This window comes from Oncorhynchus nerka, linkage group LG26, assembly GCF_034236695.1.
Source record: "Oncorhynchus nerka isolate Pitt River linkage group LG26, Oner_Uvic_2.0, whole genome shotgun sequence".
Classification (NCBI taxonomy): Eukaryota; Metazoa; Chordata; class Actinopteri; order Salmoniformes; family Salmonidae; genus Oncorhynchus; species Oncorhynchus nerka.
Genome location: NC_088421.1, coordinates 14,553,125 through 14,580,995, shown reverse-complemented (window position 1 = coordinate 14,580,995; position 27,871 = coordinate 14,553,125). Strand labels below are relative to the sequence as shown.

Genomic DNA, 27,871 nt, shown 5'->3' with positions numbered 1-27,871 from the left:
ACCTCTCCCCTGTAAGACTACGTGACAGAGTATCAACAGACCTCTCCCCTGTAGGACTACGTGACAGAGTATCAACAGACCTCTCCCCTGTAAGACTACGTGACAGAGTATCAACAGACCTCTCCCCTGTAGGACTACGTGACAGAGTATCAACAGATCTCTCCCCTGTAAGACTACGTGACAGAGTATCAACAGACCTCTCCCCTGTAAGACTACGTGACAGAGTATCAACAGACCTCTCCCCTGTAAGACTACGTGACAGGGTATCAACAGACCTCTCCCCTGTAAGACTACGTGACAGAGTATCAACAGACCTCTCCCCTGTAAGACTACGTGACAGAGTATCAACAGACCTCTCCCCTGTAGGACTACGTGACAGAGTATCAACAGACCTCTCCCCTGTATGACTACGTGACAGAGTATCAACAGACCTCTCCCCTGTAAGACTACGTGACAGAGTATCAACAGACCTCTCCCCTGTAAGACTACGTGACAGAGTATCAACAGACCTCTCTCCTGTAGGACTACGTGACAGAGCATCAACAGACCTCTCCCCATTAAGACTACGTGACAGAGTATCAACAGACCTCTCCCCTGTAAGACTACGTGACAGAGTATCAACAGACCTCTCCCCTGTAGGACTACGTGACAGAGTATCAACAGACCTCTCCCCTGTAAGACTACGTGACAGAGTATCAACAGACCTCTCCCCTGTAACACTACGTGACAGAGTATCAACAGACCTCTCCCCTGTAGGACTACGTGACAGAGTATCAACAGACCTCTCCCCTGTAGGACTACGTGAGAGAGTATCAACAGACCTCTCCCCTGTAAGACTTCGTGACAGAGTATCAACAGACCTCTCCCCTGTAAGACTACGTGACAGAGTATCAACAGACCTCTCCCCTGTAAGACTACGTGACAGAGTATCAACAGACCTCTCCCCTGTAGGACTACGTGACAGAGTATCAACAAACCTCTCCCCTGTAGGACTACGTGACAGAGTATCAACAGACCTCTACACTGTAGAACAACGTGACAGAGTATCAACAGACCTCTTCCCATTAAGACTACGTGACAGAGTATCAACAGACCTGTCCCCTGTAAGACTACATGACAGAGTATCAACAGACCTCTGCCCTGTAGGACTACGTGACAGAGTATCAACAGACCTCTCTCCTGTAGGACTACGTGACAGAGCATCAACAGACCTCTCCCCATTAAGACTACGTGACAGAGTATCAACAGACCTCTCCCCTGTAAGACTACGTGACAGAGTATCAACAGACCTCTCCCATGTAAGACTACGTGACAGAGTATCAACAGACCTCTCCCCTGTAGGACTACGTGACAGAGTATCAACAGATCTCTCCCCTGTAAGACTACGTGACAGAGTATCAACAGACCTCTCCCCTGTAAGACTACGTGACAGAGTATCAACAGACCTCTCCCCTGTAAGACTACGTGACAGAGTATCAACAGACCTCTCCCCTGTAAGACTACGTGACAGAGTATCAACAGACCTCTCCCCTGTAGGACTACGTGACAGAGTATCAACAGACCTCTCCCCTGTAAGACTACGTGACAGAGTATCAACAGACCTCTCCCCTGTAGGACTACGTGACAGAGTATCAACAGATCTCTCCCCTGTAAGACTACGTGACAGAGTATCAACAGACCTCTCCCCTGTAGGACTATGTGACAGAGTATCAACAGATCTCTCCCCTGTAAGACTACGTGACAGAGTATCAACAGACCTCTCCCCTGTAGGACTACGTGACAGAGTATCAACAGATCTCTCCCCTGTAAGACTACGTGACAGAGTATCAACAGATCTCTCCCCTGTAAGACTACGTGACAGAGTATCAACAGACCTCTCCCCTGTAGGACTATGTGACAGAGTATCAACAGACCTCTCCCCTGTAAGACTATGTGACAGAGTATCAACAGACCTCTCCCCTGTAGGACTATGTGACAGAGTATCAACAGACCTCTCCCCTGTAGGACTACGTGACAGAGTATCAACAGATCTCTCCCCTGTAAGACTATGTGACAGAGTATAATTTAGTTCCCGTTCTATTGTTATCCATTCCAAGCCAGCGTCCCTTTAGCCCCAATATTTCGCCTATTTAGCCATTTCAAATGATACATTGTACAATGTAACATCTGGTAAAGCCAAGCCTACTACATCCCTTGGTGAGCACATCTTCATATTAATCCTGTTTTATTTCCTATCCCACAAAAAGTATTTAGTTAATTGTCATATTGTTTAAAATACCGGTTTGGATTATTCATTGCAGAGATATAATTAATTTGTGGGACTACAACCATTTTAATCACGTTGATCATTCCCCATAAAGGAAGTTTCATCCTTTCCCAAAACCTATCCCAAAATAAAACAAAGCAACTCGGAATTTCACGTTGCTTCTCAGATGAGTCAATCATCACAGAACTGTCTTTGATGCTGCAGAAAATAACCTGCAGTGGGTGCCTGACCTGTAGCTGTTTCTTCGCCGTTGCAAACTTCTTCCTCTTCATTGCCAGTTCCTTGAACAAGTATGGGGGAAAGAGACAGCCGGTGGCCTTCCCACTGAACGCCACCCCTTTCTTTCGCCGCTTTAAATACCTTTGTCCCGGGCTGTAGATCGTAGGAAGCGGTTGAGAACCGTTATCGGGGGCCTATTCTCGCCAGGCATCGTTAAACTGTGACGTGTTCGTTCAATTTCGAATTCGTGCATGTCATCAAATCCGAATCCCGCGATGAATTTCTGCACACATGAAATTAGTCCACCGCCAGCCTCACTCCCCTCTTTCAGATTAACCAATCTCACCGTATTTCTCCTATTTCTGTTCTCAAATGATTAAACACGATACCACGATATATCCATTTTTTTCACATGATTCTCATTACCCTTCTCCAGACGGGAGATGGCATCCTTCACTGTTGAAATCCGTCACTCATCCTCTCTCTTGTATCGCATCAACTTTTTCCTTTAGCTCGGTATTTTTTTTTATTTTTTATCGTGGAGACATCGGATGCAACACCAAACAATATCCTGTTCATCTTTCCCATTTGCTCACATAGATCCTAAAAATTGACCGATTTCTCTGGGTTTACGTGTTTATCCATGTCTTGGTGGGGGTGTTCGGGAGGATTTACTGTTTGTTTGCTAGCGGATGTGGCTTTCTGTGAATACCGCGTGTTGGGCTTGAATACATTTTTTAGCGTGTGTCGACATTCCAATAACGCCACTTTAGCGAGATGTTTCAAAATGTAAACTATCTTTATATTAAACTGTACTTCAAGTCAATATATTAAGACAAAAATGAAAGTATATGCGGTTGAATTTCAGTTTTTACATGTGGGTATTAGGAGCTCTCTAAAGTGCTGCCATCTTCTTCGGCGGTCCCACGTGACATCTACAGTTTATTTATTTGTAATACATTTGCTAAGTTTTTGATTTGTTATTATGGGGAATTGTGTGTAGATTGATGAGGGTAAAACAACTTGTTAATCAATTTAAAAAATACATCTGTAACCTAACAAAATGTGTGAAAGGTAAAGGGGTCTGAATACTTTCCGAATGCACTGTATATCACAAGACAATGTGAGCAGGGGATTCATGCTTCGCAAAAATCTGAGGGGACAAAGTAAGTGAGGATGGCTGTGGGGTGGTGCTTAAATTGAAGAATTTTGACTAGCGTGCTTCTCTAACTTGATTGGTAGCCTGAAATGGCTTATTGGTAGATAGTTATGAGTTTGGGAGATCGGGAATCCATCTGAACTAGCTAAAGCCAACTTCATACAATTGCTAAATGGCTAGTAGTATTACAGAGAAAAAATATTATTATTATCATTATTTCGTTTTTTAAGAGGACAACTCTGAGGTGGTACGTGCCCCTGTGCTCTCTATGGATATGGCCCCTCTGAATGGGAGACAACGAAAATGACAGACAAACACCTCTGTATGAGTTTAATTTAGGTTTATTGTCAGTGTGTCAATATCGGAAGGACATTACGTTTAAGAAACATGGATGAACGTCTAATTCTGATGTAAAACTGTGAGCGCTTGTACCTCGGATGACAGTTTAGCAGCTGAACTCCAGTTTAGCGGTACTTCTCCGCAAGGGCCAGAGCCAGTTGTTGCAGGAACTTGTCCACGGACAAATGGATCTCGGGGGTGAATTCGGCGGGGAAGTAGGCGGCAACGACCACAATCAGGTTGTGAGCCAGGATCTGCAAAGCAAAATGGAAATAGATTATTTCACCTTCATTCAGGTAAAAACTCTGATTTTTTGTGTGTTTTCTTTGTGTGTATTTTTCTCTTACCTTGAAGTTGGTGGGATCCACCCTCAGCTTGGTGGCGTGCAGTTCACTGAGCTTGGTCAAGAAACCAAAGAGATCGTCCAAGTTGCCAACACATTCATCGATTTGATTCATGATGGTGATGCCGTGCTTCTTCACTGGAGCGGAACCGGGGGCCACGGAATCCCAGTGGGAGAAGTAGGCCTTGGTCTGGGGGTAGACGACAAGCATCCTGTCGTGGACATTAGAAATGAGGTGAGACAAAATTCGTTTTAATAATCATTCACATGTTCGGGGATTCGGTCCATATTTTTTGCTGAGATAGGCTACGCATTCATAGCTTCCATAGACTTGACTGGGGAGTTATGTGTTAATAATTTGAATACATGTTATAGTTTTTAATTTATCATACATCGTTATGTAATTACCTGGAAAGAGCCTGTTCTCCAATCTCATCGGATTTAGGGAGGATCTTGCCCCAGATGGCCTTCACGTTGGCTTTGTCCTTGGCTGAGAGACTCATAGCTGCGTCTTGTCCGTTTATCCACTTAAATAACGATGCTGAGAAAAGAAGTGTGTGAGGGTGGAAAACTCAGAGGCTGTTTTTATTGAGGTATGAGAGAAGGCACATCCCGATATAATCTCGGCTCCTCCTCTGGGCATTTTTCCTACACTACACAGTACTTATTTTTGCAAAATAAAATAAAATATAGATGAAGTAGGCAATCATATATTTTTTGGTGCATTAGACCTGCCTAATTCTGACTTGACACATCGTTTTTCTGCTAATAGGCTAAAATACACACTGTCAACATTTTACCTTAAAGTTCTCTGACTTACAATTTTTACTCTATTACATTTCAGATTTACATATGATAATTTTTCAGGAAGTAGTTTGGATAGTGAACTTCTTTTCCATAGTAACTTTATATTTTTCTTCAGGGTAGCGTCAGAGTAGCTTAATTTCTTCCAGTGTGAAGTAATTGCTAGCTTGGTAAACTATATTTTCAGAGTTCCTTCCCCAACACGGACAAATATTTGCAATATGATCGGACTAGCAACCACATCAAGACGTGTTGGCCTATATTCACGTTGGCCTAAGTAGTCAATATTCACAGTCAACACATAAATACTGAGACAAATTATATACCTGATAATCGGAAAGGTTTTGTTTCGATTAAAAAGCGTACCCTAGGCCTATCACTAAACATTGTAACAATATATAGTCTACGAGCATTGTATTTCAGTGGAGCTAAACAAAAAGCGGAGGTTTCATTGAAGTAAATAGGCTGATATTCACATTGAATAGTGTCCAGTTAGAACCCATCATGTAATTCCCCTGATGAAGGCAGATGAAACGACTTTTCACCAACTGACATTTAGATAAATCATTCAAAAAGACCAGAAATATGGAACTATCAAATGGGTGGGTCCGCCTGAATATGAAGATAAAACACAACAAAAATTCAAATGAGACCCAAAATTAACACTTACAATCAATAATTCGCATTTTATAAAGATAATATTGCAATTCAATGTGAATATTACAACATACATTAAAATAGAATTTAGAGCCAAATAAGGTTCTACCCTGAGATAATTGGCATTAAAGTTCCGAACCTTCACTGGTTTGAGTGGTGTCAGATATTATTTCGAACTTAACAATATGAATTGTGGTTTTAAGTACTATATGCAGTATGTAGAGAACATTGAACAGAAAAATACTATGTCAATAAATGACCAAGCATTATCTTAAAGGTGGGATGAAGTTGGCTCAATGGCGACATGTGCCACACTCGAGGACCTTGCCCCCCAAGATATTCATCCAATCATTTTCTGTGTTCTGTTCAGGGCGGAGATACTGAACATCAATAAATTGGACGTCCCATGAGACAAAAACCCCAGGGATCTCTTGTAAACATTTTGCAAGTACCAACGGAAATCAACAAACAAACGTCAACATGGTCGACTGGACAGATGCTGAGCGCAGTGCCATCGTAGGCCTGTGGGGAAAGATCAGCGTGGATGAGATCGGACCCCAGGCCCTGGCCAGGTACATTCTTATTATATTTATTTAAATATCATTCAATTATAACACGATAATAGGCTACCTAGGCTAATTAGCACTAATTGTGTAGTAGGACATCGCGGTGTTCACCTTTGGTGCGATACAGACCATATTGATTGTTAAGTATAATTGTAATGCCAGCCTGTTATATTTATTTTTAGACTTCTGATCGTGTCTCCATGGACTCAGAGGCACTTTAGCACCTTCGGCAACCTATCCACACCCGCTGCAATCATGGGTAACCCCGCCGTGGCCAAGCACGGAAAGACCGTGATGCACGGACTGGACAGAGCGGTGCAGAACCTGGATGACATCAAGAACACCTATACTGCACTGAGTGTGATGCACTCGGAAAAACTGCACGTGGATCCCGACAACTTCAGGGTGAGTACTACACTTCAGCAAACTGAAACAATATACAAAAATAAATAGTCGTATGAATTAAATAGCGTTATGAGCCGATGTAAAGCTTATTCCAATATTACAATCTCCATCTGGTTCCTTTACGGTACCCTCTCCACAGCTCCTCGCCGACTGCATCACCGTGTGCGTGGCCGCCAAGCTCGGTCCCGCCGTTTTCAGTGCTGATACTCAGGAAGCCTTCCAGAAGTTCCTGGCTGTCGTTGTGTCCGCTCTTGGCAGACAGTACCACTAGAGTATCACTCGACAGCATCAATATGGAAGAGAGATGACACTCAAATTCCAGTCTGTTAAACTGGAAGCTGTGCCAATAGCTACACGCATTGAAAATAATAAAATCTATTTAAAAGCGTTTATCTTTTTGAAGTGTTGTTTTTTTATGGAAAACGTTCTCCTGCAAATGTACTTATGGCACATGGTTTCTACACTCTAAAAATTAGGGAATGTGAATTTAAAAAACTGTTTTGATGATGGTTTTCATAAACATACTTGGTCATAATCTAGAGGCCTATGGGATATTCATTGATGAGATAAGGAAAGAGGATGGCAAATGTGATCTGCATAACATACCAATAGCAATTAACATACCTTTGTATGCCTCCTTGTCTGTATACTTGCAGACACAAAAGTGATCAGTTCAGTCATACAGCTAGCCAACAACATATTCTTATAGCCTACATATTCTTGCCTCTTTGTTGATTGATATCCATTGAATTGTGTCCATTTTCTGTTTTATAATGATATGCACAAATATGAAAAGAGAGATCATCATAAAACAATATACATTTAGTTCATACAATGGACAAACCTTCTCTTAAATTGAGGAGATCTTTACATTTTTCAGTTAAGTGCCTGCACCTGCTGCCCTTTCAAATCCAAATGTTTCAGTTGGGCAGTCAGGTTCCTGCACGAACCCCCACCAACTAAAGAGGTTCCTCGATTAACCCCGCCTCTTATGGGGTTCTTGGAATAACCTTTTGGAGGCCATTTTCAGTTCCAAGAACCCTAAGGTTCTACAAAAAACTTTGGGGATCTTAGAAGAACCCTTGTTGAAACCTCATTTTAGAGTGTATGAATTCTGTGGTGTGCATGTTTTGTTAATCATCTGTATAATGACTATTTTGGGGATTCACAGACTTCTCCCTCCCTACACCTCTGATGATTATAACAGGAAACCTGTTTGATCCCCATGCACTCAAAATCATTCTGGCTGTGGATATGGAGAACATTAACATCAACGTACCAGAGGATATACCCATTGGACTTGGGGCTCTACCTCATATTTAGATTGTTTTATTCTGCTTTGCCACTAAAATCATAACAAACACTGAGAACAAAAATATTGTGCTATTGTTGTTATTGTTATGCATATTATTTTTCATGAGAATAATAACTGGGGAGGGGAATAGTTAAAAAAGTAACCCCAAAAAGTGTATTCAAAAGGTTATTTAAGGATCCATTAAAAGCGGTTCGTTACACGTATTACATAGGCTAAACAAAGTTATGGAGAATAACATAGTGAGATAGTGGATGGTGGACCTAAAGCACCATTTAGTACTTAATCCCATCCTTTCTTAATGCAATGTATTCTATCTAGATGTGACCATTTGACCATTTGAAATTAAAATATGTCTTTGTGATGGTGAACTCTGGTGGGAAAAGAACACAAACAGAGGACGTAACATCATTCATTGCCTGTTTATTTTATTGTAATAACAGCAGAGCAGGAACTGGAGTCCAATGGTGGACTTTCATGATGGTCTTATCTGTATTTGTCAGCCAGGGCAGCGGACAAGGCTGCAAGGAATTTATCCACAGCAATGTGCACTTCGGGAGTGAAATCAGAAGGGAAGTGAATAGCCAGGGTCACAAGGATGTTGTGGGACAGGATCTGAAAAGTATATTTTAAAAGTTAATATTGAAGGATTGTGCTTTAGCAACAGACAGAGTGATCAATATACAGACAATAGGTTATCTGTGGGCAAACCTTGAAGTTTCCAGGGTCAACCCGCAGCTTGAAGGCGTGCAGATCACTGAGAGCACTCAGTCCCCCCACGAGGTCGTCCATCAGTCCGACTGCTTTACCAATTGCACCCATGATGATGCCTCCATGGTTCTTGACTGGCCCAGAGCCGGGGCTCAGGTCAGCCCAGTGGGAGAAGTAGGTCTTAGTCTGGGGGTAAGCAGTCAGCATCCTGCAAAGGAAGGTACAGAATAGTTCGATTCATATTGGAGTTTTTGTTAGATGCATTACGCGTTTCATATTTCTCCCATCGTCTGTGTCTACAACGTAATGAAATGAGTTTACTTATTGTATGTTAAAATGCTTATTCGGGGTAGGCACATAGGCCGCTGTCATCAGTTTAAACACGATCATTCTCATCATTCGTTCATTAAGAAGGCTTACCTCCCCAAAGCCTCAGCGCCGACGACATCTGCCTTTCCACTAATCTTGCCCCAGAAGGCCTTGACCACAGATTTGTCCTTTGCTGTCAGACTCATTTTGCTCCTTTCCGATTGGCCTGTATTAAATATACAAGAAATTATCTGAAGATGACTGCCTACACCACTAGGTCCCTTTATATTACAATAGAGCGGCAGACACGCCCAGCTACTAGGGTACACTCCCCCTACACTGCAACCATCTTGGTCAAAATCCAAGAGTAAGAAACGTTATTGGCTTTTATAAAATATTCAGTTAGCGTTTTATATTAAAAACTTCAATAAGATGTCAGAGGGCTATGTTTCTAATAATATCCATAATTAACCTTTTAGCGCAATGCAAATACATTAATTGTAAGCATATATTTCCAGTAGGTTAATTCTAAAGTTGCAGCTGCTTTTGCCGAAACAGCCAAATATTAAATCTTTAGTTAATTGACCAAATTTCATGCATTTAAATCAATTGCACCAGATGCAACAGAGATGTCAACAATTTTACAATTTGTTTGATTGATATAGACAATTATTCTTTTTTGTTAGATTTTTTTCCGTTGCATAAAACGAAATCTTTCAGAGTAGCCTATTCGAGCATGTAAAATATATATTACATTGGTAAATTATATTGTACAAATCAAATCCACCTCCAAAGACCTGCATTCAATTGGAAAATATTTATTCAAAGTGACGTGTTTCACATTTGTATTTTTTATTTAACTAGGCAAGTCAGTTAAGAACACATTCTTATTTACAATGACGGCCTAACATGTATCTATGATATGCTACTCTGGGGTTCAATGGAAGTTGGACATGATTCCCAATTATAAGGTTGATTGGACTTCGAATGATGATCGACAAAAAAGTCAGAGGAAGAAAGAGGTCATGCAAGGACATGGGTACACACCTATCTACAAATAATACAGGACATTTCTGCTTATCATATTTAATGTCTTGAAATTAATCACTTAAAATGGGCGGGACCGGTCTGAAATACCCCGATTAAAAAAAGAACGCATAATTTTGTCGTAGATAAGAAACTGTGCCAAATTGTAGCCGGAATTTGGTTGAATTATCACATTTTCCAAATTCATAAAAATGTTTAGTGGTTGCATCTCTTTCTAATTTTTCATTAGAATAGCCTTATACATACACTGCAATGAAGGACGTGTAATCTTCGGAAGAGTTTTGCCATAAACTTGCTTTTATTCTTGCATCAGAGGAATAAATTAAAACTGATAATTAAGCTGTTATCATGCTAATTTTGAAACGTTGGTAATCTAGATAAACTGTATAGGCCTATTTACATATGCTTCCATCTTTTAGGATCTAATCTACAGACTTGATTCTGTAACAGCTAATACATTAACATTTACTGTTGTTTTTAACAGATACATTATTGGAATTGATGTCATCAAATTCGAGATCTGAAGCGCTCACTTGGCCAATACTGATCTTTGCCAGAGCCAATCATATGCGCCGCCTTCAGTGGGCGGAGAGCACTCATAAATATAAATTGCATGCAGTGTCTCCCTACACAAGACATTAATTTGTTTAATCTTGTTGCAAAACCGGAAAACAAACACTAACAACATGGTTGAATGGACAGACGCAGAGAAGAGCACCATCAGTGCTGTCTGGGGCAAAGTAGATATCAATGAGGTCGGACCACTGGCTCTGGGAAGGTAGGTCATGGCTTCAGTCTCATTCAAATATATCATCTAATATAGTTTATAGTGGAGATGATCATGAGTAATTATAACACTATTATACGTGTCCTGTTATCTTATCATTACTATTAATATTGAGTTGATATTGTTAAATTTGAATGGAGCATGTTAGAGTATTAATTAGGCATATAATTGAAATACATTTGAAAATAATTCACATATTTCGGTGTTCTTGCAATGACAGAGTCCTGATCGTCTACCCCTGGACTCAGCGTTATTTCGGCTCTTTCGGAGATGTGTCCACTCCCGCAGCAATCATGGGCAACCCCAAAGTTGCTGCTCACGGCAAGGTCGTGTGTGGAGCTCTGGATAAAGCTGTGAAGAACATGGGCAACATCTTGGCCACATACAAGTCACTGAGCGAGACCCATGCTAACAAACTCTTCGTCGACCCTGACAATTTCAGGGTATGCCTTCTGTCTTGAGAAATAGGCTTATATTTTAGGCTTTACTGATGTAAGCCTACACACATAACAGTCAGAGCAACACGTCTAATTCCAAAGGTAAAACAAAACCGTTAGTCTTATTTAACATCTACCTCCTTTGTCTTTTGTCCACAGGTGTTGGCTGACGTCCTTACAATTGTCATTGCCGCCAAGTTCGGAGCCTCTTTCACTCCTGAAATCCAGGCAACCTGGCAGAAGTTCATGAAAGTGGTTGTCGCAGCCATGGGCAGTCGGTACTTCTAAATGCACCACAGACAAGGGATTATGTTCTGACATCCCTGCCTGAGTGAAAATAAAGACATCGAAACAATCTATTGTATTTTATATTTATACAAACTTGTTTTTTTAGAAGGGGGGGGGGCAGCCTATTTGCCGCCATTCTCAAAGTGATTGCCTACACAACAAAGGTTAACCTGTTTTCAAGTCTGTGATTTGGTCAAATAAGCAGTCAAATCTTATTCATTGAAAATCATGAATGAGCTCTTGATCATTGTCGATTGATAATTAATAAACCAGATTTTTACTAAAGCAACAATATGGTAGGTAATAACATTTTTGTTGGTTTTATAGGCCGCTACTACATAGGCCTATTGGAATACCAACAAGCTCCTGAGATCTGCCTAGCAAACGTAGCCTTCTCCCACTGATAATTAATTGCCTTCTTCAAATCTGAAATGTAAAATGTTATGCTGTGTTGTCATCTTGCATATTGAAGACGTGAAACATCCTATTCTCATGTTAAACAAGGTTGTTTGAGTCCTGATTCTTCCACATATTTAATACAATTATACAAAGATATGTGCTATAGGCTATGATCTGAGTCTGACCCAATATAGCAAATAAGGTTGTTATGCTGCAGTCAACTGAGACGGTCCCAAGACGGTCCCACTATAGTTCCACAACCTTGTGCTGTTATGTGGCCAAATACAGCAGGGAAATCACTCATGCTATCCTGCATGTAGGCTATTTGACATCACAGAGTCATGTCTGGCCACAGCATACAGTTAATTCAGAAAATATTCAGACCCCTTGACTTTTTCCACATTTTGTGACATTAGACCTATTCTAAAATTGATTAAATTGTTTTTCCTCATCAATCTACACACATTACCCCATGTTGAAAAAGTGAAAATATATATTTTTTAAATGTTTGCAAATGTATAAAAAAATAAAAACTGAAATACCTTATTTCCATAAGTATTCAGACCCTTTGCTATGAGACTCTGTAAAACTGAGCAATCGGGGGAGAAGGGCCTTGGTCAGGGAGGTGACCAAGAACCTGATGGTCACTCTGACAGAGCTCCAGAGTTTCTCTTTGGAGATGTGAGAACCTTCCAGAAGAACAACCATCTCTGCAGCACTCCACCAATCAGGCCTTTATGGTAGAGTGGCCAGATGGAAGCCACTCCTCAGTAAAATGAACATTACAGCCCGCTTGGAGTTGCCAAAAGGCACCTAAAGGACTCTCTGACCATTAAAAACAATATTATCTGGTCTGATGAAACCAAGATTGAACTCTTTGGCCTGAATGCCAAGCGTCACATCGGAAGGAAACCTGGCACCATCCCTACAGTGAAGCATGGTGGTGGCAGCATCATGCTGTGGGGATGTTTTTCAGCGGCAGGGACTGGGAGACTAGTTAGGATTGAGGGAAAGATGAAAGGAGGAAAGTACAGAGAGATTCTTGATGAAAACCTGTTCCAGAGTGCTCAGGACCTCAGACAAGGGGGTGAAGGTTCACCTTCCAACAGGACAACGACCCTAAGCACACAGCCAAGACAAGCCAAGACACTGGTGCAGCGGTCTTCAAGACGTGTCACTACAGATACCCTGGTTCGAATCCAGGCTGTATCACAACCGGCCGGGTTTGGGAGTCCCATAGGGCGGCGCACAATTGAACCTAAAAAGAGTTTGAGAGGATCTGCACAGAAGAATTGAAACTCCCCAAATACAGGTGTGCCAAGCTCATAGCGACATACCCAAGAAGACTCAAGGCTGTAATCGCTGCCAAAGGTGCTTCAACAAAGTATTGAGTAAAGGTTCTGAATACTTATGTAAATGTGATTTTTCCTTTTTTATATATATTTTAAAAATTAAAGTTGTATCTTTTGTTTCCTTTTTTCCACAAACAAACAAATAAAACATAAAAAATAACACTGTACAGCATAAAAACATTGAGCATGACATCAAGTCATATCCTCCAACATAGCACATAGCACATATACACAGTCATAGCACATATACACAGTCATAGCACATATACACAGCATAGCACATATACACAGTCAATACAGGTCACAATACAGAACTAAATGGGTTCACAAGCATAAGTAATCACCTCCCAGTCTTAGAAACATGACAAATAAAACGCGTCCAGCTTCTAGAATTGTTGTTTCTACCAGTGATACTAGTAAGCATTTGTTCATAAGATGCTACCTCCGACATTGATTCTATTCACTGTTTCAGAGTAGGAGTCGCATGACCCTTCCAAATTCAGAGTATTACTCCAGCTGCTGTAACCACACCAACAGTGATCAGTGCAAATTCCTCCTTTGTTACATCAGGTAACTCTACTCTTTTGCCCAAGAGACATATTCTAAAATGACGCTGGAAGAAATGGCAGCAGTTTTACGGGTGCCTAACCAATTGTGCTATTATGTGTTTTTTCTCACGTTATTTGTAACCTATTTTGTACATAATAAAAAATAGCTTCTGGATATCAGGACAGCGATCACTCACCTCAGATAAGGCAAAGATTTTTTCTTCAACAAGCAGGACTCACAGAATGTACTTCAGACACCCGACCAGGTCAAAATCCCCGTCATTGGCAAGAGAAAGAGACGCAGGTACAGAGGAAACAGAGCGGGTTGCCTCGTAAGGATCCACCGACGGCGAGTGGGAAACCTGCCTTTAACGTCAGTATTACTTGCCAATGTACAATCATTGGATAATAAATTAGACAAGGTATGATCACGAATATCCTACCAACGGGACATAAAAACCTGTAACATCGACATGGATATTCAGATATTCAGCTTGCGGGATATGCGCTGCACCGGCTAGATAGAACAGCACACTCCGACAAGGGGGGGGGGAGACAGTCTGAGCATATTTGTAAACAACAGCTGATCCAAGAAATCTAAGGAAGTCTCTAGATTTTGCTCACCTGAAGTAGAGTATCTCATGATAAGCTGTGGACCACACTATTCGCCAAGAGAGTTTTCATCCATATTTTTTGTGACTGTTTATTTACCATCACAGACAGATGCTGGCACTAAGACCGCACTCAGTCAGCTGTATAAGGAAATAAGCATACAGGAAACCACTCACCCAGAGGGTTGCAGGGAATGCGGTGAAACTTAAATCATTTTTACCTAATTTCTATCAGCATGTTAAATGCACAACCAGAAGGAAAATAATTATAGATGTATGCCACACACAGAGACCCATACAAAGCTCTCCCTCGCCCTCCATTTGGCAAACCTGACCACAATTCTATCCTCCTGATTCCTGCTTACAAGCAGAAGTTAAAGCAGGAAGCACCGGTGACTCGGTCTATAGTAAAGTGGTCAGACGAAACAGATGCTAAACTAAAGGACTGTTTTGCTAGCACAGACGGGAATATGTAATGGGATTTTTCCGATGACATTGAGGAGTACACCACATCAGTCACTGGCTTTATCAATAAGTGCTTCGATGATGTTGTCCCCACAGTGACTGTACATACATACCCCAACCAGAAGCCATGGATTACAGGCAACATCCGCACTGAGCTAAAGGGTAAAGATGCCACGTTCAAGGTGCGGGACTCTAACCCGGAAGCTAATAAGAAATCCTGCTATGCCCTCCAACGAACCATCAAAAAGGCAAAGCGTCAATACAGGACTAAGAATGAATCGCACTACACCAGCTCCGACGCTCGTCTTATGTGGCAGGGTCTGCAAACTGTTACAGACTACAAAGGGAAGCACAGCCGTGAGCTGCCCAGTGACACAAGCCTACCAGGTGAGTTAAATCACTTCTATACTCGCTTTGATGCCCGCAACACTGAGACATGCATGAGAGCATCAGCTGTTCCGGACGACTGTGTGATCATGCCCTCCGTAGCTGACACTTTAAACAGGTCAACATTCACAAGGCCGCAGGGCCAGACAGATTACCAGGACGTGTACTCTGAGCATGTGCTGACCAACTGGCAGGTGTCTTCACTGACATTTTCAACATGTCCCTGATTGAGTCTGTAATACCAACATGTTTCAAGCAGACCACTATAGTCCCTGTGCCCAAGAACACTAAGATAACCTGCCTAAATGACTACAGACCCGTAGCACTCACGTCCGTAGCCATGAAGTGCTTTGAAAGGCTGGTAATGGCTCACATTAACATCATTATCCCAGAAACCCTAGACCCACTCCAATTTGCATACCGCCCAAACAGATTCACAAATGATGCAATCTCTATTGCACTCCACACTGCCCTTTCCCACCAAAAGGAACATCTACATGCTATTTATTGACTAAAGCTCAGCATTCAATACCATAGTTCCCTCACAGCTCATCACTAAGCTAAGGATTCTGGGACTAAACACCTCCCTCTGCAACTGGATCCTGACGGGCCTCCCCCAGGTGGTGAGGTTAGGTAGCAACACATCCGCCACGCTGATCCTCAATACTGGAGCCACTCAGGGGTGCGTGGTCAGTCCCCTCCTGTACTCCCTGTTCACCCACGACTGCGTGGCCAGGAACAACTCCAACACCATCATTAAGTTTGCAGACAACACAACAGTGGTAGGCCTGATCACCGACAACGACGAGACAGCCTATAGGGAGGTCAGAGACCTGGCCGGGTGGTGCCAGAATAACAACCTATCCCTCAACGTAACCAAGACAAAGGAGATGATTGTGGACTACAGGAAAAAGAGGACCAAGCACACCCCCATTCTCATCAACGAGGTTGTAATGGAGCAGGTTGAGAGCTTCAAGTTCCTTGGTGTCCACATCACCAACAAACTAGAATGGTCCAAACACACCAAGACAGTCGTGAAGAGGGCATGACAAAGCCTATTCCCCCTCAGGAAACTAAAAGATTTGGCATGGGTCCTCAGATCCTCAAAAGGTCAACATCGAGAGCATCCTGACTGGTTGCATCACTGCCTGGAACGGCAACTGCTCGGCTTCCGAATGCAAGGCACTACAGAGGGTAGTGCATAAGGCCCAGTACATCACTGAGGCTAAGCTGCCTGCCATCCGGGACCTCTACACCAGGCAGTGTCAGAGGAAGGCCCTAAAAATGGTCAAAAACCCCAGCCACCTCAGTCATAGACTGTTCTCTCTGCTACTGCATGGCAAGCGGTACCGGAGCACCAAGTCTAGGACCAAAAAAATACTCAACAGCTTTAACCCACAAGCCATAAGACTCCTGAACAGGTAATGAAATGGCTACCTGGATTATTTTCATTGTGCCACCCCCCCAGCCAACCCCTCCTTTGCGCTGCTGCTACTCTCTGTCATCTATGCATAGTCACTTTAACTAAACCTACAGTTGAAGTCGGAAGTTTACATACACTGAGCCAAATACATTTAAACTCAGTTTTTCACAATTCCCGACATTTAATCCAAGTTAAAATTCCCTGTTTTAGGTCAGTTAGGATCACCACTTTATTTTAAGAACGTGAAATGTCAGAATAATAGTAGTGAGAATGATTTATTTCAGCTTTTATTTCTTTCATCACATTTCCAGTGGGTCAGAAGTTTACATACACTCAATTAGTATTTGGTAGCGATGCCTGTAAATTGTTTAACTTGGGTCAAACGTTTCGGGTAGCCTTCCACATGCTTCCCACAATAAATTGGGTGATTTTTGGCCCATTCCTCCTGACAGAGCTGGTGTAACTGAGTCAGGTTTGTAGGCCTCCTTGCTCACACACGCTTTTTCAGTTCTGACCACAGATTTTCTATAGGATTGAGGTCAGGGCATTGTGATGGCCACTCCAATACCTTGACTTTGTTGTCCTTAAGCCATTTTGACCCAACTTTGGAAGTATGCTTGGGGTCATTGTCCATTTAGAAGACCCATTTGCGACCAAGCTTTAACTTCCTGACTGATGTCTTGAGATGTTGCTTCAATATATCCACATAATTTTCCAGCCTCATGATGCCATCTATTTTGTGAAGTTGCACCAGTCCCTCCTGTAGAAAAGCACCCCCACAACATGATGCTGCCACCCCCCGTGCCTCACGGTTGGGATGGTGTTCTACAGCTTGCAAGCCTCCCCATTTTTCCTCCAAACATAACAATGGTCATTATGGCCAAACAGTTCTATTTTTGTTTCATCAGACCAGAGGACATTTCTCCAAAAAGTATGATCTTTGACCCCATGTGCAGTTGCAAACCGTAGTTTTATGGCGGTTTTGGAGCAGTGGCTTCTTCCTTGCTTGAGCGGCCTTTCGGGTTATGTCGATATAGGACTCATTTTACTGTGGATATAGATACTTTTGTAAACTTTGATTAGATTTCTCTGTGAAACTGGAATTGTAACCCCAATCATTCCTCCAGGTATTTAAAAGCATTATTCCAGAAAGGTAGCACGAATGTAAATGTCCATATTGCACAAGATTGTTGTACCTGTATTGCCAGTGGTTTACTTCCGGGCACCTTTAATGAGGCTTTGATATCGCTGATTCCTAAAAAAAAATAGACATACTACAGAACCTGGGAATTGTAGAGCTATCAGCCTCCTTGCGATACGCTTAGAGAAGGCACTACCTTATTTATTATTTTATTTTACCTTTATTTTACTAGGCAAGTCAGTTAAGAACAAATTCTTATTTTCAATGACGGCCTAGGAACAGTGGGTTAACTGCCTGTTCAGGGGCAGAACGACAGATTTGTCAGCTCGGGGATTTGAACTTGCAACCTGCCGCCCCTTAAAATGAAAGGAATTCATACATAGTAGGATTTATTAAGAACAAGACCTCAACTGATAATACATCTCATGTGGTTAAACCTCTCAAATATAGTGCCTATCGCTGGTGTCTCCTTAGATGCTGAGAAGGCATTTGATAGGGTAGAGTGGGCTTTTCTCTTAAGAACTCTATAAACGCCACCCCTTTCTTTCGCCGCTTTAAGTACCTTTGTCCCGGGCTGTAGATCGTAGGAAGCGGATGAGAACGTTATCGGGGGCCTATTCTCGCCAGGCATCGTTAAACTGTGATGTGTTCGTTAAATTTCGAATTCGTGCATGTCATCAAATCCGAATCCTTCTCGATGATTATCTGCACACACGAGAATAGTCCACCGCCAGCCTCACACACCTCTTTCCGGTTAACCACTTTTACCATATTTATCCTGCTTCTGTTCTCAAATTCTTCGACACGATACCACAATATATCCAGTTTTTCCACGTGATTCACATTACCATTCTCCAGACGGGAGATGGCATCTTTCACGGTTGAAATCCGTCACTCTGCCCAATCCATCCCCTCAATCCATCCCCCCCGTGTAAACCAACTTCACATAGCCCCACTTTGTTACAATCACATAAACTGTTTCCTTTAGCTCGGTAGTTGTTATTTTTATTGTGGAGACATCGGATGCAACATCCAACAAAATCATGTTCATCATTCCCATTTGCTCAAATAGATCCTAAAGATGTACCGATTTCTCTGGGTTTACGTGTTTATCCATGTATTGGTGGGGGTGTTCGGGAGGATTTACTGTTTGTTTGCTAGCGGATGTGGCCTTCTGTGAATACCGCGTGTTGGGCTTGAATACATTTTTTGCGTTTGTCGACATTCCAATAACGCCACTTTAGCGAGATGTTTCAAAATGTAAACTATCTTTATATTAAACTGTACTTCAAATCAATATATTAAGACAAAAATGTAAGTGTATGGGTTGAATTTCAGTATTTGCATGCTGGAATTAGGAGCTCTTTAATGTACTGCCATCTTTTTCGGTGGTCCCACGTGAGACCTCCAGGTATTTAAAAAAAATACATTTGCAAACATTTCTAAAAATGTGTTTTTGATTTGTCAATATGGGGTATTGCGTGTAGATTGAGGAGGGTATTTTTTTATTTTAAAATAAATCTGTAACCTAACAAAACATGGAAAAAGTAAAGGGGTCTAAATACTTTCCGAAAGGACTGTATCACAAGAGCAGGGGCTTCATGGGGGGACACAAAGTAAGTGAGGATGGCTGTGGGGTGGTCCCTAAATTGGAGAATTTTGACAAGCTTGCTTATCTAACCTGATTGATAGCCTGAATTGCTTATTGGTAGATAGTTATGAGTTTGGGAGATTGGGAATCCATCTCAGCTAGCTAAAGTCCACTTCATACAATTGCTAAATGGCTAGTAGTATTACAGAGAAAAAATATTATTATTGTTATCGTTATTTTGTTTTTTAAGAGGACACCTCTGTATGAGTTTCATTTAGGTTTATTGTCAGTGTGTCAATATCGGAAGAACATTACGTTTAAGAAACATTGATGAACGTCTAATTCTGATGTAAAACTGTGAGAGCTTGTAGCTCGGATGACAGTTTAGCAGCTGAACTCCAGTTTAGCGGTACTTCTCCGCAAGGGCCAGAGCCAGTTGTTGCAGGAACTTGTCCACGGACAAATGGATCTCGAGGGTGAATTCGGCGGGGAAGTAGGCGGCAACGACCACAATCAGGTTGTGAGCCAGGATCTGCAAAGGAAAAGGGACATATATTATTTCACCTTTACACAGGTAAAAACATTTTTCTTACCTTGAAGTTAGTGGGATCCACCCTCAGCTTGCTGGCATGCAGTTCACTGAGCTTGGTCAAGAAACCAAAGAGATCGTCACATTCATCGATTTTATTCATGATGGTGATGCCGTGCTTCTTCACTGGAGCGGAACCGGGGGCCACGGAGCCCACTGGGAGAAGTAGGCCTTGGTCTGGGGGTAGACGACAAGCATCCTGTAGTGGACATTAGAAATTAGGAGAGACAAAATTCATTTTAAATAATCATTCACACGGTCAGTATCGGGTCCATATTTTTGCTGAGATAGGCTACCCATTCATAGCTTCCATATAATTGACTGAGGAGTTATGTGTTAATAATTTGAATATATGTTATAGTTTTTAATTTATCATACATCGTTATGTAATTACCTGGAAAGAGCCTGTTCTCCAATCTCATCGGATTTTTTAAATTTATTTTATTTTATTTCACCTTTATTTAACCAGGTAGGCTAGTTGAGAACAAGTTCTCATTTGCAACTGCGACCTGGCCAAGATAAAGCATAGCAGTGTGAACAGACAACACAGAGTTACACATGGAGTAAACAATTAACAAGTCAATAACACAGTAGAAAAAAAATGGGCAGTCTATATACAATGTGTGCAAAAGGCATGAGGAGGTAGGCGAATAATACAATTTTGCAGATTAACACTAGGGTGATAAATGATCAGATGGTCATGTACAGGTAGAGATATTGGTGTGCAAAAGAGCAGAAAAGTAAATAAATAAATAAATAAAACAGTATAAAAACAGTATGGGAATGAGGTAGGTGAAAATGGGTGGGCTATTTACCAATAGACTATGTACAGCTGCAGCGATCGGTTAGCTGCTCGGATAGCTGATGTTTGAAGTTGGTGAGGGAGATAAAAGTCTCCAACTTCAGCGATTTTTGCAGTTCGTTCCAGTCACAGGCAGCAGAGTACTGGAACGAAGGCGGCCAAATGAGGTGTTGGCTTTAGGGATGATCAGTGAGATACACCTGCTGGAGCATGTGCTACGGATGGGTGTTGCCATCGTGACCAGTGAACTGAGATAAGGCGGAGCTTTACCTAGCATGGACTTGTAGATGACCTGTAGCCAGTGGGTCTGGCGACGAATATGTAGCGAGGGCCAGCCGACTAGAGCATACAAGTCGCAGTGGTGGGTGGTATAAGGTGCTTTGGTGACAAAACGGATGGCACTGTGATAGACTGCATCCAGTTTGCTGAGTAGAGTGTTGGAAGCCATTTTGTAGATGACATCGCCGAAATCGAGGATCGGTAGGATAGTCAGTTTTACTAGGGTAAGCTTGGCGGCGTGAGTGAAGGAGGCTTTGTTGCGGAATAGAAAGCCGACTCTTGATTTGATTTTCGATTGGAGATGTTTGATGTGAGTCTGGAAGGAGAGTTTGCAGTCTAGCCAGACACCTAGGTACTTATAGATGTCCACATATTCAAGGTCGGAACCATCCAGGGTGGTGATGCTAGTCGGGCATGCGGGTGCAGGCAGCGATCGGTTGAAAAGCATGCATTTGGTTTTACTCGCGTTTAAGAGCAGTTGGAGGCCACGGAAGGAGTGCTGTATGGCATTGAAGCTCGTTTGGAGGTTAGATAGCACAGTGTCCAATGATGGGCCGAAAGTATATAGAATGGTGTCGTGGATCAGGGAATCGCCCGCAGCAAGAGCAACATCATTGATATATACAGAGAAAAGAGTCGGCCCGAGAATTGAACCCTGTGGCACCCCCATAGAGACTGCCAGAGGACCGGACAGCATGCCCTCCGATTTGACACACTGAACTCTGTCTGCAAAGTAATTGGTGAACCAGGCAAGGCAGTCATCCGAGAAACCGAGGCTATTGAGTCTGCCGATAAGAATATGGTGATTGACAGAGTCGAAAGCCTTGGCGAGGTCGATGAAGACGGCTGCACAGTACTGTCTTTTATCGATGGCGGTTATGATATCGTTTAGTACCTTGAGCGTGGCTGAGGTGCACCCGTGACCGGCTCGGAAACCAGATTGCACAGCGGAGAAGGTACGGTGGGATTCGAGATGGTCAGTGACCTGTTTGTTGACTTGGCTTTCGAAGACCTTAGATAGGCAGGGCAGGATGGATATAGGTCTATAGCAGTTTGGGTCCAGGGTGTCTCCCCCTTTGAAGAGGGGGATGACTGCGGCAGCTTTCCAATCCTTGGGGATCTCAGACGATATGAAAGAGAGGTTGAACAGGCTGGTAATAGGGGTTGCGACAATGGCGGCAGATAGTTTCAGAAATAGAGGGTCCAGATTGTCAAGCCCAGCTGATTTGTACGGGTCTAGGTTTTGCAGCTCTTTCAGAACATCTGCTATCTGGATTTGGGTAAAGGAGAACCTGGAGAGGCTTGGGCGAGGAGCTGCGGGGCGGAGCTGTTGGCCGAGGTTGGAGTAGCCAGGCGGAAGGCATGGCCAGCCGTTGAGAAGTGCTTATTGAAGCTTTCGATAATCGTGGATTTATCGGTGGAGACCGTGTTACCTAGCCTCAGTGCAGTGGGCAGCTGGGAGGAGGTGCTCTTGTTCTCCATGGACTTCACAGTGTCCCAGAACTTTGGAGTTGGAGCTACAGGATGCAAACTTCTGCCTGAAGAAGCTGGCCTTAGCTTTCCTGACTGACTGCGTGTATTGGTTCCTGACTTCCCTGAACAGTTGCATATCACGGGGCTATTCGATGCTATTGCAGTCCGCCACAGGATGTTTTTGTGCTGGTCGAGGGCAGTCAGGTCTGGAGTGAACCAAGGGCTGTATCTGTTCTTGGTTCTGCATTTTTGAACGGAGCATGCTTATCTAAAATGGTGAGGAAGTTACTTTTAAAGAATGACCAGGCATCCTCAACTGACGGGATGAGGTCAATGTCCTTCCAGGATACCCGGGCCAGGTCGATTAGAAAGGCCTGCTCACAGAAGTGTTTTAGGGAGCGTTTGACAGTGATGAGGGGTGGTCGTTTGACTGCGGCTCCGTGGCGGATACAGGCAATGAGGCAGTGATCGCTGAGATCCTGGTTGAAGACAGCGGAGGTGTATTTGGAGGGCCAGTTGGTCAGGATGACGTCTATGAGGGTGCCCTTGTTTACAGAGTTAGGGTTGTACCTGGTGGGTTCCTTGATGATTTGAGTGAGATTGAGGGCATCTAGCTTACATTGTAGGACTGCCGGGGTGTTAAGGGAGGATCTTGCCCCAGATGGCCTTCACGTTGGCTTTGTCCTTGGCTGAGAGACTCATAGCTGCGTCTTGTCCGTTTATCCACTTAAATAGCGATGCTGAGAAAAGAAGCTTGTGAGCGTAAACTTCTCAGAGGCTGTTTTTATTGAGGCATGAGAGAAGGCACACCCCGATATAATCTCGGCTCCTCCTCTGATTGGGCATTTTTCCAAGACAAGAGTAATGTTTTCTATATGTTGTGGATCTGAGCCAATTCGTATTATTCCCAAAATCTGACATTTGCACATAATCGATTTCGTTTGTAAAAATGCTGTCATAACATTGTATGTATTTATTTCATATAGATTGAATAACAGTGTTTTTAAAACACTTAATAACTCAACATTTTCTTAACAGTTAATTTCTTCCAGTGTGAAGTAATTGCTAGCTTGGTAAACTATATTTTCAGAGTTCCTTCCCCAACACTGACAAATAGTTGCAATATGATCGGACTAGCAACCAGATCAAGGCGTGTTGGCCTATACCCACTTTTATAAAGATAATTTTCCAATTAAATTTTAATTTTACAACGATAAATTAAAAGATCATTTAGGGCTAAATAAGGTTGTATCCTGAGATAATTGGCATTAAAGATCCGAACCTTCATTGGTTTGAGTGGTGTCAGGTATTATTTTGAATTTAACCATATGAATTGTGGTATTAAGTACAACATGTAGTATGTAGAGAACATTTAACAGAAAAAGACTATGTCAATAACTAAAATTTGACAAAAAGACCGATGAAGGCTAATCATGACTTGTTTATTTCATCCGTAATAAATGACCAAGCATTATCTTAAAAACGGAAATCAACAAACAAAGGTCAACATGGTCGACTGGACAGATGCTGAGCGCAGTGCCATCGTAGGCCTGTGGGGAAAGATCACCGTGGATGAGATCGGACCCCAGGCCCTGGCCAGGTACATTCTTATAATATTTATGTAGATATCATTAAATAATAACACGATAATAGGTTACTTGGTGCGGTACAGACCATATTGATTGTGAAGTATAATTTTAATGGCAGCCTGTTTAATTTATTTTTAGACTTCTGATCGTGTCTCCATGGACTCAGAGGCACTTTAGCACCTTCGGCAACCTATCCACACCCGCTGCCATCATGGGTAACCCCGCTGTGGCCAAGCACGGAAAGACCATGATGCACAGACTGGACAGAGCTGTGCAGAACTTCGATGACATTAAGAACACTTATATTGCACTGAGTGTGATGCACTCCGAGAAACTGCACGTGGATCCCGACAACTTCAGGGTGAGTATTACACTTTAGCACACTGAAACAAAATACAAAAATAAATAGTCTTATGAATTAAATAGCGTTATGAGCCGATGTAAAGCTCATTCCAATATTACATTCTCCATCTGGTCCCTCTCCACAGCTCCTCGCCGACTGCATCACCGTGTGCGTGGCCGCCAAGCTCGGTCCCGCCGTTTTCAGTGCTGATACTTAGGAAGCCTTCCAGAAGTTCCTGGCTGTCGTTGTGTCCGCTCTTGGCAGACAGTAACACTAGAGCATCACTCGACAGCACCAATATGGAAGAGAGATGACACTCCAACTCCATAGCTACACATTTGAAAAAAATAACTCTATTTGAAAGCGTTGTTTTTTTTTATGGAAAACGTTCCCCTGCAATTGTACTTATGGCACATGGTTTCTACACTAAAAATGAGGGAATGTGAATGAAAAAAACTGTTTTGATGATGGTTTTCATAAACATACTTGGTCATAATCTAGAGGCCTATGGGATATTCATTGATGAGATAAGGAAAGAGGATGGCAAATGTGATCTGCATAACATACCAATAGCAATTAACATACCTTTGTATGCCTCCTTGTCTGTATACCTGCAGACACAAAAGTGATCAGTTCAGTCATCTTCACCCAATACAGCTAGCCAACAACATATTCTTATAGCCTACATATTCTTGCCTCTTTGTTGATTGATATCCATTGAATTGTGTCCATTTTCTGTATTAGAAGGATTTGCACAAATATGAAAAGAGAGATCATCATAAAACAATATACATTTAGTTCATACAATGGACAAACCTCTTAAATTGAGGAGATCTTTACACTTTTCACTGCTGAGAGTTTACCTCATATTTAGATTTTTTTATTTAAGCTTTGCCACTAAAATCATAATAAACACTGAGAACTAGAATATTGTGCTATTGTTGTTATTGTTATGCATATTATTATTAATGAGAATAATAACTGGGGAGGGGGGTAGTTAAAAAATGAACCCCAAAAGGTTATTCAAAAAGTTGTTTGAGGAACCATTAAAAGGGGTTCTTTGAATAACTTATAGGGGTTCCCCCACAGTTTCAATTTGAAGAAACCATAAAGGGGACTTCAGGAACCTTTTCTTTTGTTGTGTAGTTAGGCCTTTAGAGGGTTCAAATTGGTGATACAGGCCTAAACCTAGGGCTACATATCTTCCAGTTTGAAATCAAAATGCTTTCCTAAAACATGGACAAATATTGGCTAATTTTAAAGTGATATATAGGCCTTACTATATTTAGATATTTATATTCCTTGTTTTTAGATTTTAGATATTTGTTTCCTTACAAAATAATTACTGCAATCCAATGTCAAGAAATGTTTGACCGTTTTTGGACTAAAACCCCATGTAGCCTAAGTCAAACTTTTAAGTACATTTTTAAAGGTCATACCAAAATCATCAAAATAATTGTAGTGCAATGAAAAACATGATTTCCCAGTGTTTTATATATTTCCACACTATGAGGTTGAAATAATAATGTGAAATTGTGAAAATGATGATAATGCCCTTTTAGTGTAAGAGTGGTTTGAAAAGACTGCCTGAAATTCCTGCCTGTTTTCATGGGATGGAGTTTTGCAAATAAAAGCTAGTTTTATGTTTTCCCCTCTCCACTCAGACCACTCTCACAGTCCAAGCAACATTCCTACTTGAGAAATTGCTTTTGGCCAAGAAGCTTTTTCTGGGATAGGCTACCTAATTGTTATTCAGAAATGATTTGATGTTGAGATAAAAACGGCTGCATTGGACCTTTAAACACATTAATTGAGTAACAGGGGGGCATGCCTGTTTTGCTTGTAATTTTATGCATTAATCCGTGTCACATAAAAAAATATATCAATGTGTTAATAAAGCTGCATACAAAAATTATCTCTTTTTTGCTTTCTTGAGTAAGGCAGCTCCAAAATGCAGGTGTTTCAGCCTAGCTCAGTGCCTTCTGCGGTGGTGGGTCTAGCCAACAGAAAATACAGAGCGTTGCGCCTAATTGGCTCAGTTTTCTGTCATGATTGGTTCGGTTTTCTGTCACTCATGGGACAGTACGTCATCCCTAATTCTAAGGTTAGAGCTCGAAAATTTAGCCTCTTGGATTCTGCCATAGAGTTATATATAAGAAGTGCCCATTCAAGAAGGCTCAAGGTCTTTGGCCACAGACAGAATTACATCAAATCAAGTTATATCTACAGTAGCTTTGTTGGACCACATCTTACTTAGACATTCTTAGCAAGCAGTCATCATCAATTGTCATCAACTCGACAATCTACTGGAAAATCCTTTTTAATCCTTGTCATATGAAGAGAAATAATGAAGAGAAATTATAGACAAAACGTATCGGCCATTGTACATAAAGATTACACTGTCACGCCCTGATCTATTTCACCTGTTTCGTGATTGTCTCCACCCCCTCCAGGTGTCGCACATCTTCCCCCTTATCCCCTGTGTATTTACACCTGTGTTTTCTGTCTGTCTTTTGTCACTTCGTCAAGTTTACCAGCGTTTTTCCTTTTTTTTTTCTTGTCCTCCTGTTTTTGTGTGTGTTTTTTTTAACCTTTTCCTGATGACTGAAATCTGCCTTATACTGCCTGCCGTCCTGTACCTTTGCTCCTACTCTGGATTGTCGACCATTGCCTGCCTTGGCCTGTCGTTTGCCTGCCTCTGTGGTTATAATAAACATTGTTACTTCACGCAGTCTGCACATGGGTCTTATCTTGGTACCTGATATACACAAGTTGGAAATCGCAAATTCAACAACAAGTCGTTTGGAAGGAGTCAGTGGCTAACTGAAAGCGTTGCAAATAGACCACTACTGTTAGCCTGATATTCAATGGAGTGGCTGTTTTCTCCCCCCGAGTTCACACCATAAATCCAGAAAATGCCAGACTTTGATGACAACATTTGCCAACAAAGGACCACTGCGCCACCTTCACAAGGTGATTCCAAAAATGTATTGTATGCTGCTGCATAAATGATGTAATATGCCAGGGAGATGTGTATACTGTAGCTAAGACAGTAATACTAAGTGTATGTTGTGTAGAAAGCTGTTAGTAGCCCATGTGCCTCACCCTAATAATGTGGTCTATTTTCTCCAAAGCGGGATTGTTAAAACATCGTTCGTGACGGGGTGTGTGTTGTTTGGCTGCTTTTTTTGTACAGCTTTAACAGTGCTTTGCACGTGCAAATTCAGCAC

At 42.0% G+C, this 27,871-nt stretch overlaps 5 protein-coding genes and 1 pseudogene across 5 annotated transcripts; 3 read left to right on the top strand and 3 right to left on the bottom strand.

Moving 5' to 3' along the window:
* Positions 1-3,969: 3,969 nt before the first annotated feature.
* Positions 3,970-4,901, bottom strand: LOC115110391 (hemoglobin subunit alpha-4-like). The gene is made up of 3 exons (XM_029636001.2): positions 4,735-4,901; positions 4,331-4,538; positions 3,970-4,237 (listed from the first exon to the last, which is right to left on the bottom strand). Exons 1-3 carry the CDS (start codon positions 4,827-4,829, stop codon positions 4,109-4,111), a joined length of 432 nt encoding a protein of 143 aa, XP_029491861.2. The 5' UTR covers positions 4,830-4,901; the 3' UTR covers positions 3,970-4,108.
* A 1,301-nt stretch (positions 4,902-6,202) lies between these two features.
* On the top strand, positions 6,203-7,148 carry LOC115110383 (hemoglobin subunit beta-4). Its single transcript, XM_029635992.2, has 3 exons — positions 6,203-6,359; positions 6,536-6,758; positions 6,898-7,148. The coding sequence occupies exons 1-3, from the start codon at positions 6,268-6,270 to the stop codon at positions 7,027-7,029; spliced, it is 447 nt and encodes a 148-aa protein (XP_029491852.1). The 5' UTR covers positions 6,203-6,267; the 3' UTR covers positions 7,030-7,148.
* A 1,329-nt stretch (positions 7,149-8,477) lies between these two features.
* On the bottom strand, positions 8,478-9,348 carry LOC115110390 (hemoglobin subunit alpha-1). Its single transcript, XM_029636000.2, has 3 exons — positions 9,202-9,348; positions 8,782-8,989; positions 8,478-8,685 (listed from the first exon to the last, which is right to left on the bottom strand). The coding sequence occupies exons 1-3, from the start codon at positions 9,294-9,296 to the stop codon at positions 8,557-8,559; spliced, it is 432 nt and encodes a 143-aa protein (XP_029491860.1). The 5' UTR covers positions 9,297-9,348; the 3' UTR covers positions 8,478-8,556.
* Positions 9,349-10,767: 1,419 nt separating this feature from the next.
* On the top strand, positions 10,768-11,716 carry LOC115110385 (hemoglobin subunit beta-1). Its single transcript, XM_029635994.2, has 3 exons — positions 10,768-10,915; positions 11,145-11,367; positions 11,521-11,716. The coding sequence occupies exons 1-3, from the start codon at positions 10,824-10,826 to the stop codon at positions 11,647-11,649; spliced, it is 444 nt and encodes a 147-aa protein (XP_029491854.1). The 5' UTR covers positions 10,768-10,823; the 3' UTR covers positions 11,650-11,716.
* An 8,114-nt stretch (positions 11,717-19,830) lies between these two features.
* Positions 19,831-23,461, bottom strand: LOC115110878 (hemoglobin subunit alpha-4-like; annotated as a pseudogene).
* A 735-nt stretch (positions 23,462-24,196) lies between these two features.
* LOC115110395 (hemoglobin subunit beta-like) lies at positions 24,197-24,967 on the top strand. Its single transcript, XM_029636005.2, has 3 exons — positions 24,197-24,309; positions 24,437-24,659; positions 24,787-24,967. Exons 1-3 carry the CDS (start codon positions 24,218-24,220, stop codon positions 24,856-24,858), a joined length of 387 nt encoding a protein of 128 aa, XP_029491865.2. The 5' UTR covers positions 24,197-24,217; the 3' UTR covers positions 24,859-24,967.
* Positions 24,968-27,871: the final 2,904 nt, after the last annotated feature.

Excerpts from the sequence above, each read along its gene's own strand:
- LOC115110385 (XM_029635994.2), top strand. The coding sequence starts at position 10,824 with ATGGTTGAATGGACAGACGCAGAGAAGAGCACCATCAGTGCTGTCTGG. Across the intron at positions 10,916-11,144 it reads GGACCACTGGCTCTGGGAAG|AGTCCTGATCGTCTACCCCT; the intron begins GTAGGTCATGGC and ends TTGCAATGACAG. Across the intron at positions 11,368-11,520 it reads TCGACCCTGACAATTTCAGG|GTGTTGGCTGACGTCCTTAC; the intron begins GTATGCCTTCTG and ends TTTTGTCCACAG.
- LOC115110391 (XM_029636001.2), bottom strand. The coding sequence starts at position 4,829 with ATGAGTCTCTCAGCCAAGGACAAAGCCAACGTGAAGGCCATCTGGGGC. Across the intron at positions 4,539-4,734 it reads GGAGAACAGGCTCTTTCCAG|GATGCTTGTCGTCTACCCCC; the intron begins GTAATTACATAA and ends TGTCCACGACAG. Across the intron at positions 4,238-4,330 it reads TGGATCCCACCAACTTCAAG|ATCCTGGCTCACAACCTGAT; the intron begins GTAAGAGAAAAA and ends TTTGCTTTGCAG.
- LOC115110390 (XM_029636000.2), bottom strand. The coding sequence starts at position 9,296 with ATGAGTCTGACAGCAAAGGACAAATCTGTGGTCAAGGCCTTCTGGGGC. Across the intron at positions 8,990-9,201 it reads GGCGCTGAGGCTTTGGGGAG|GATGCTGACTGCTTACCCCC; the intron begins GTAAGCCTTCTT and ends CTTCCTTTGCAG. Across the intron at positions 8,686-8,781 it reads TTGACCCTGGAAACTTCAAG|ATCCTGTCCCACAACATCCT; the intron begins GTTTGCCCACAG and ends TATACTTTTCAG.
- LOC115110383 (XM_029635992.2), top strand. The coding sequence starts at position 6,268 with ATGGTCGACTGGACAGATGCTGAGCGCAGTGCCATCGTAGGCCTGTGG. Across the intron at positions 6,360-6,535 it reads GGACCCCAGGCCCTGGCCAG|ACTTCTGATCGTGTCTCCAT; the intron begins GTACATTCTTAT and ends ATTTATTTTTAG. Across the intron at positions 6,759-6,897 it reads TGGATCCCGACAACTTCAGG|CTCCTCGCCGACTGCATCAC; the intron begins GTGAGTACTACA and ends CCCTCTCCACAG.
- LOC115110395 (XM_029636005.2), top strand. The coding sequence starts at position 24,218 with ATGGTCGACTGGACAGATGCTGAGCGCAGTGCCATCGTAGGCCTGTGG. Across the intron at positions 24,310-24,436 it reads GGACCCCAGGCCCTGGCCAG|ACTTCTGATCGTGTCTCCAT; the intron begins GTACATTCTTAT and ends ATTTATTTTTAG. Across the intron at positions 24,660-24,786 it reads TGGATCCCGACAACTTCAGG|CTCCTCGCCGACTGCATCAC; the intron begins GTGAGTATTACA and ends CCCTCTCCACAG.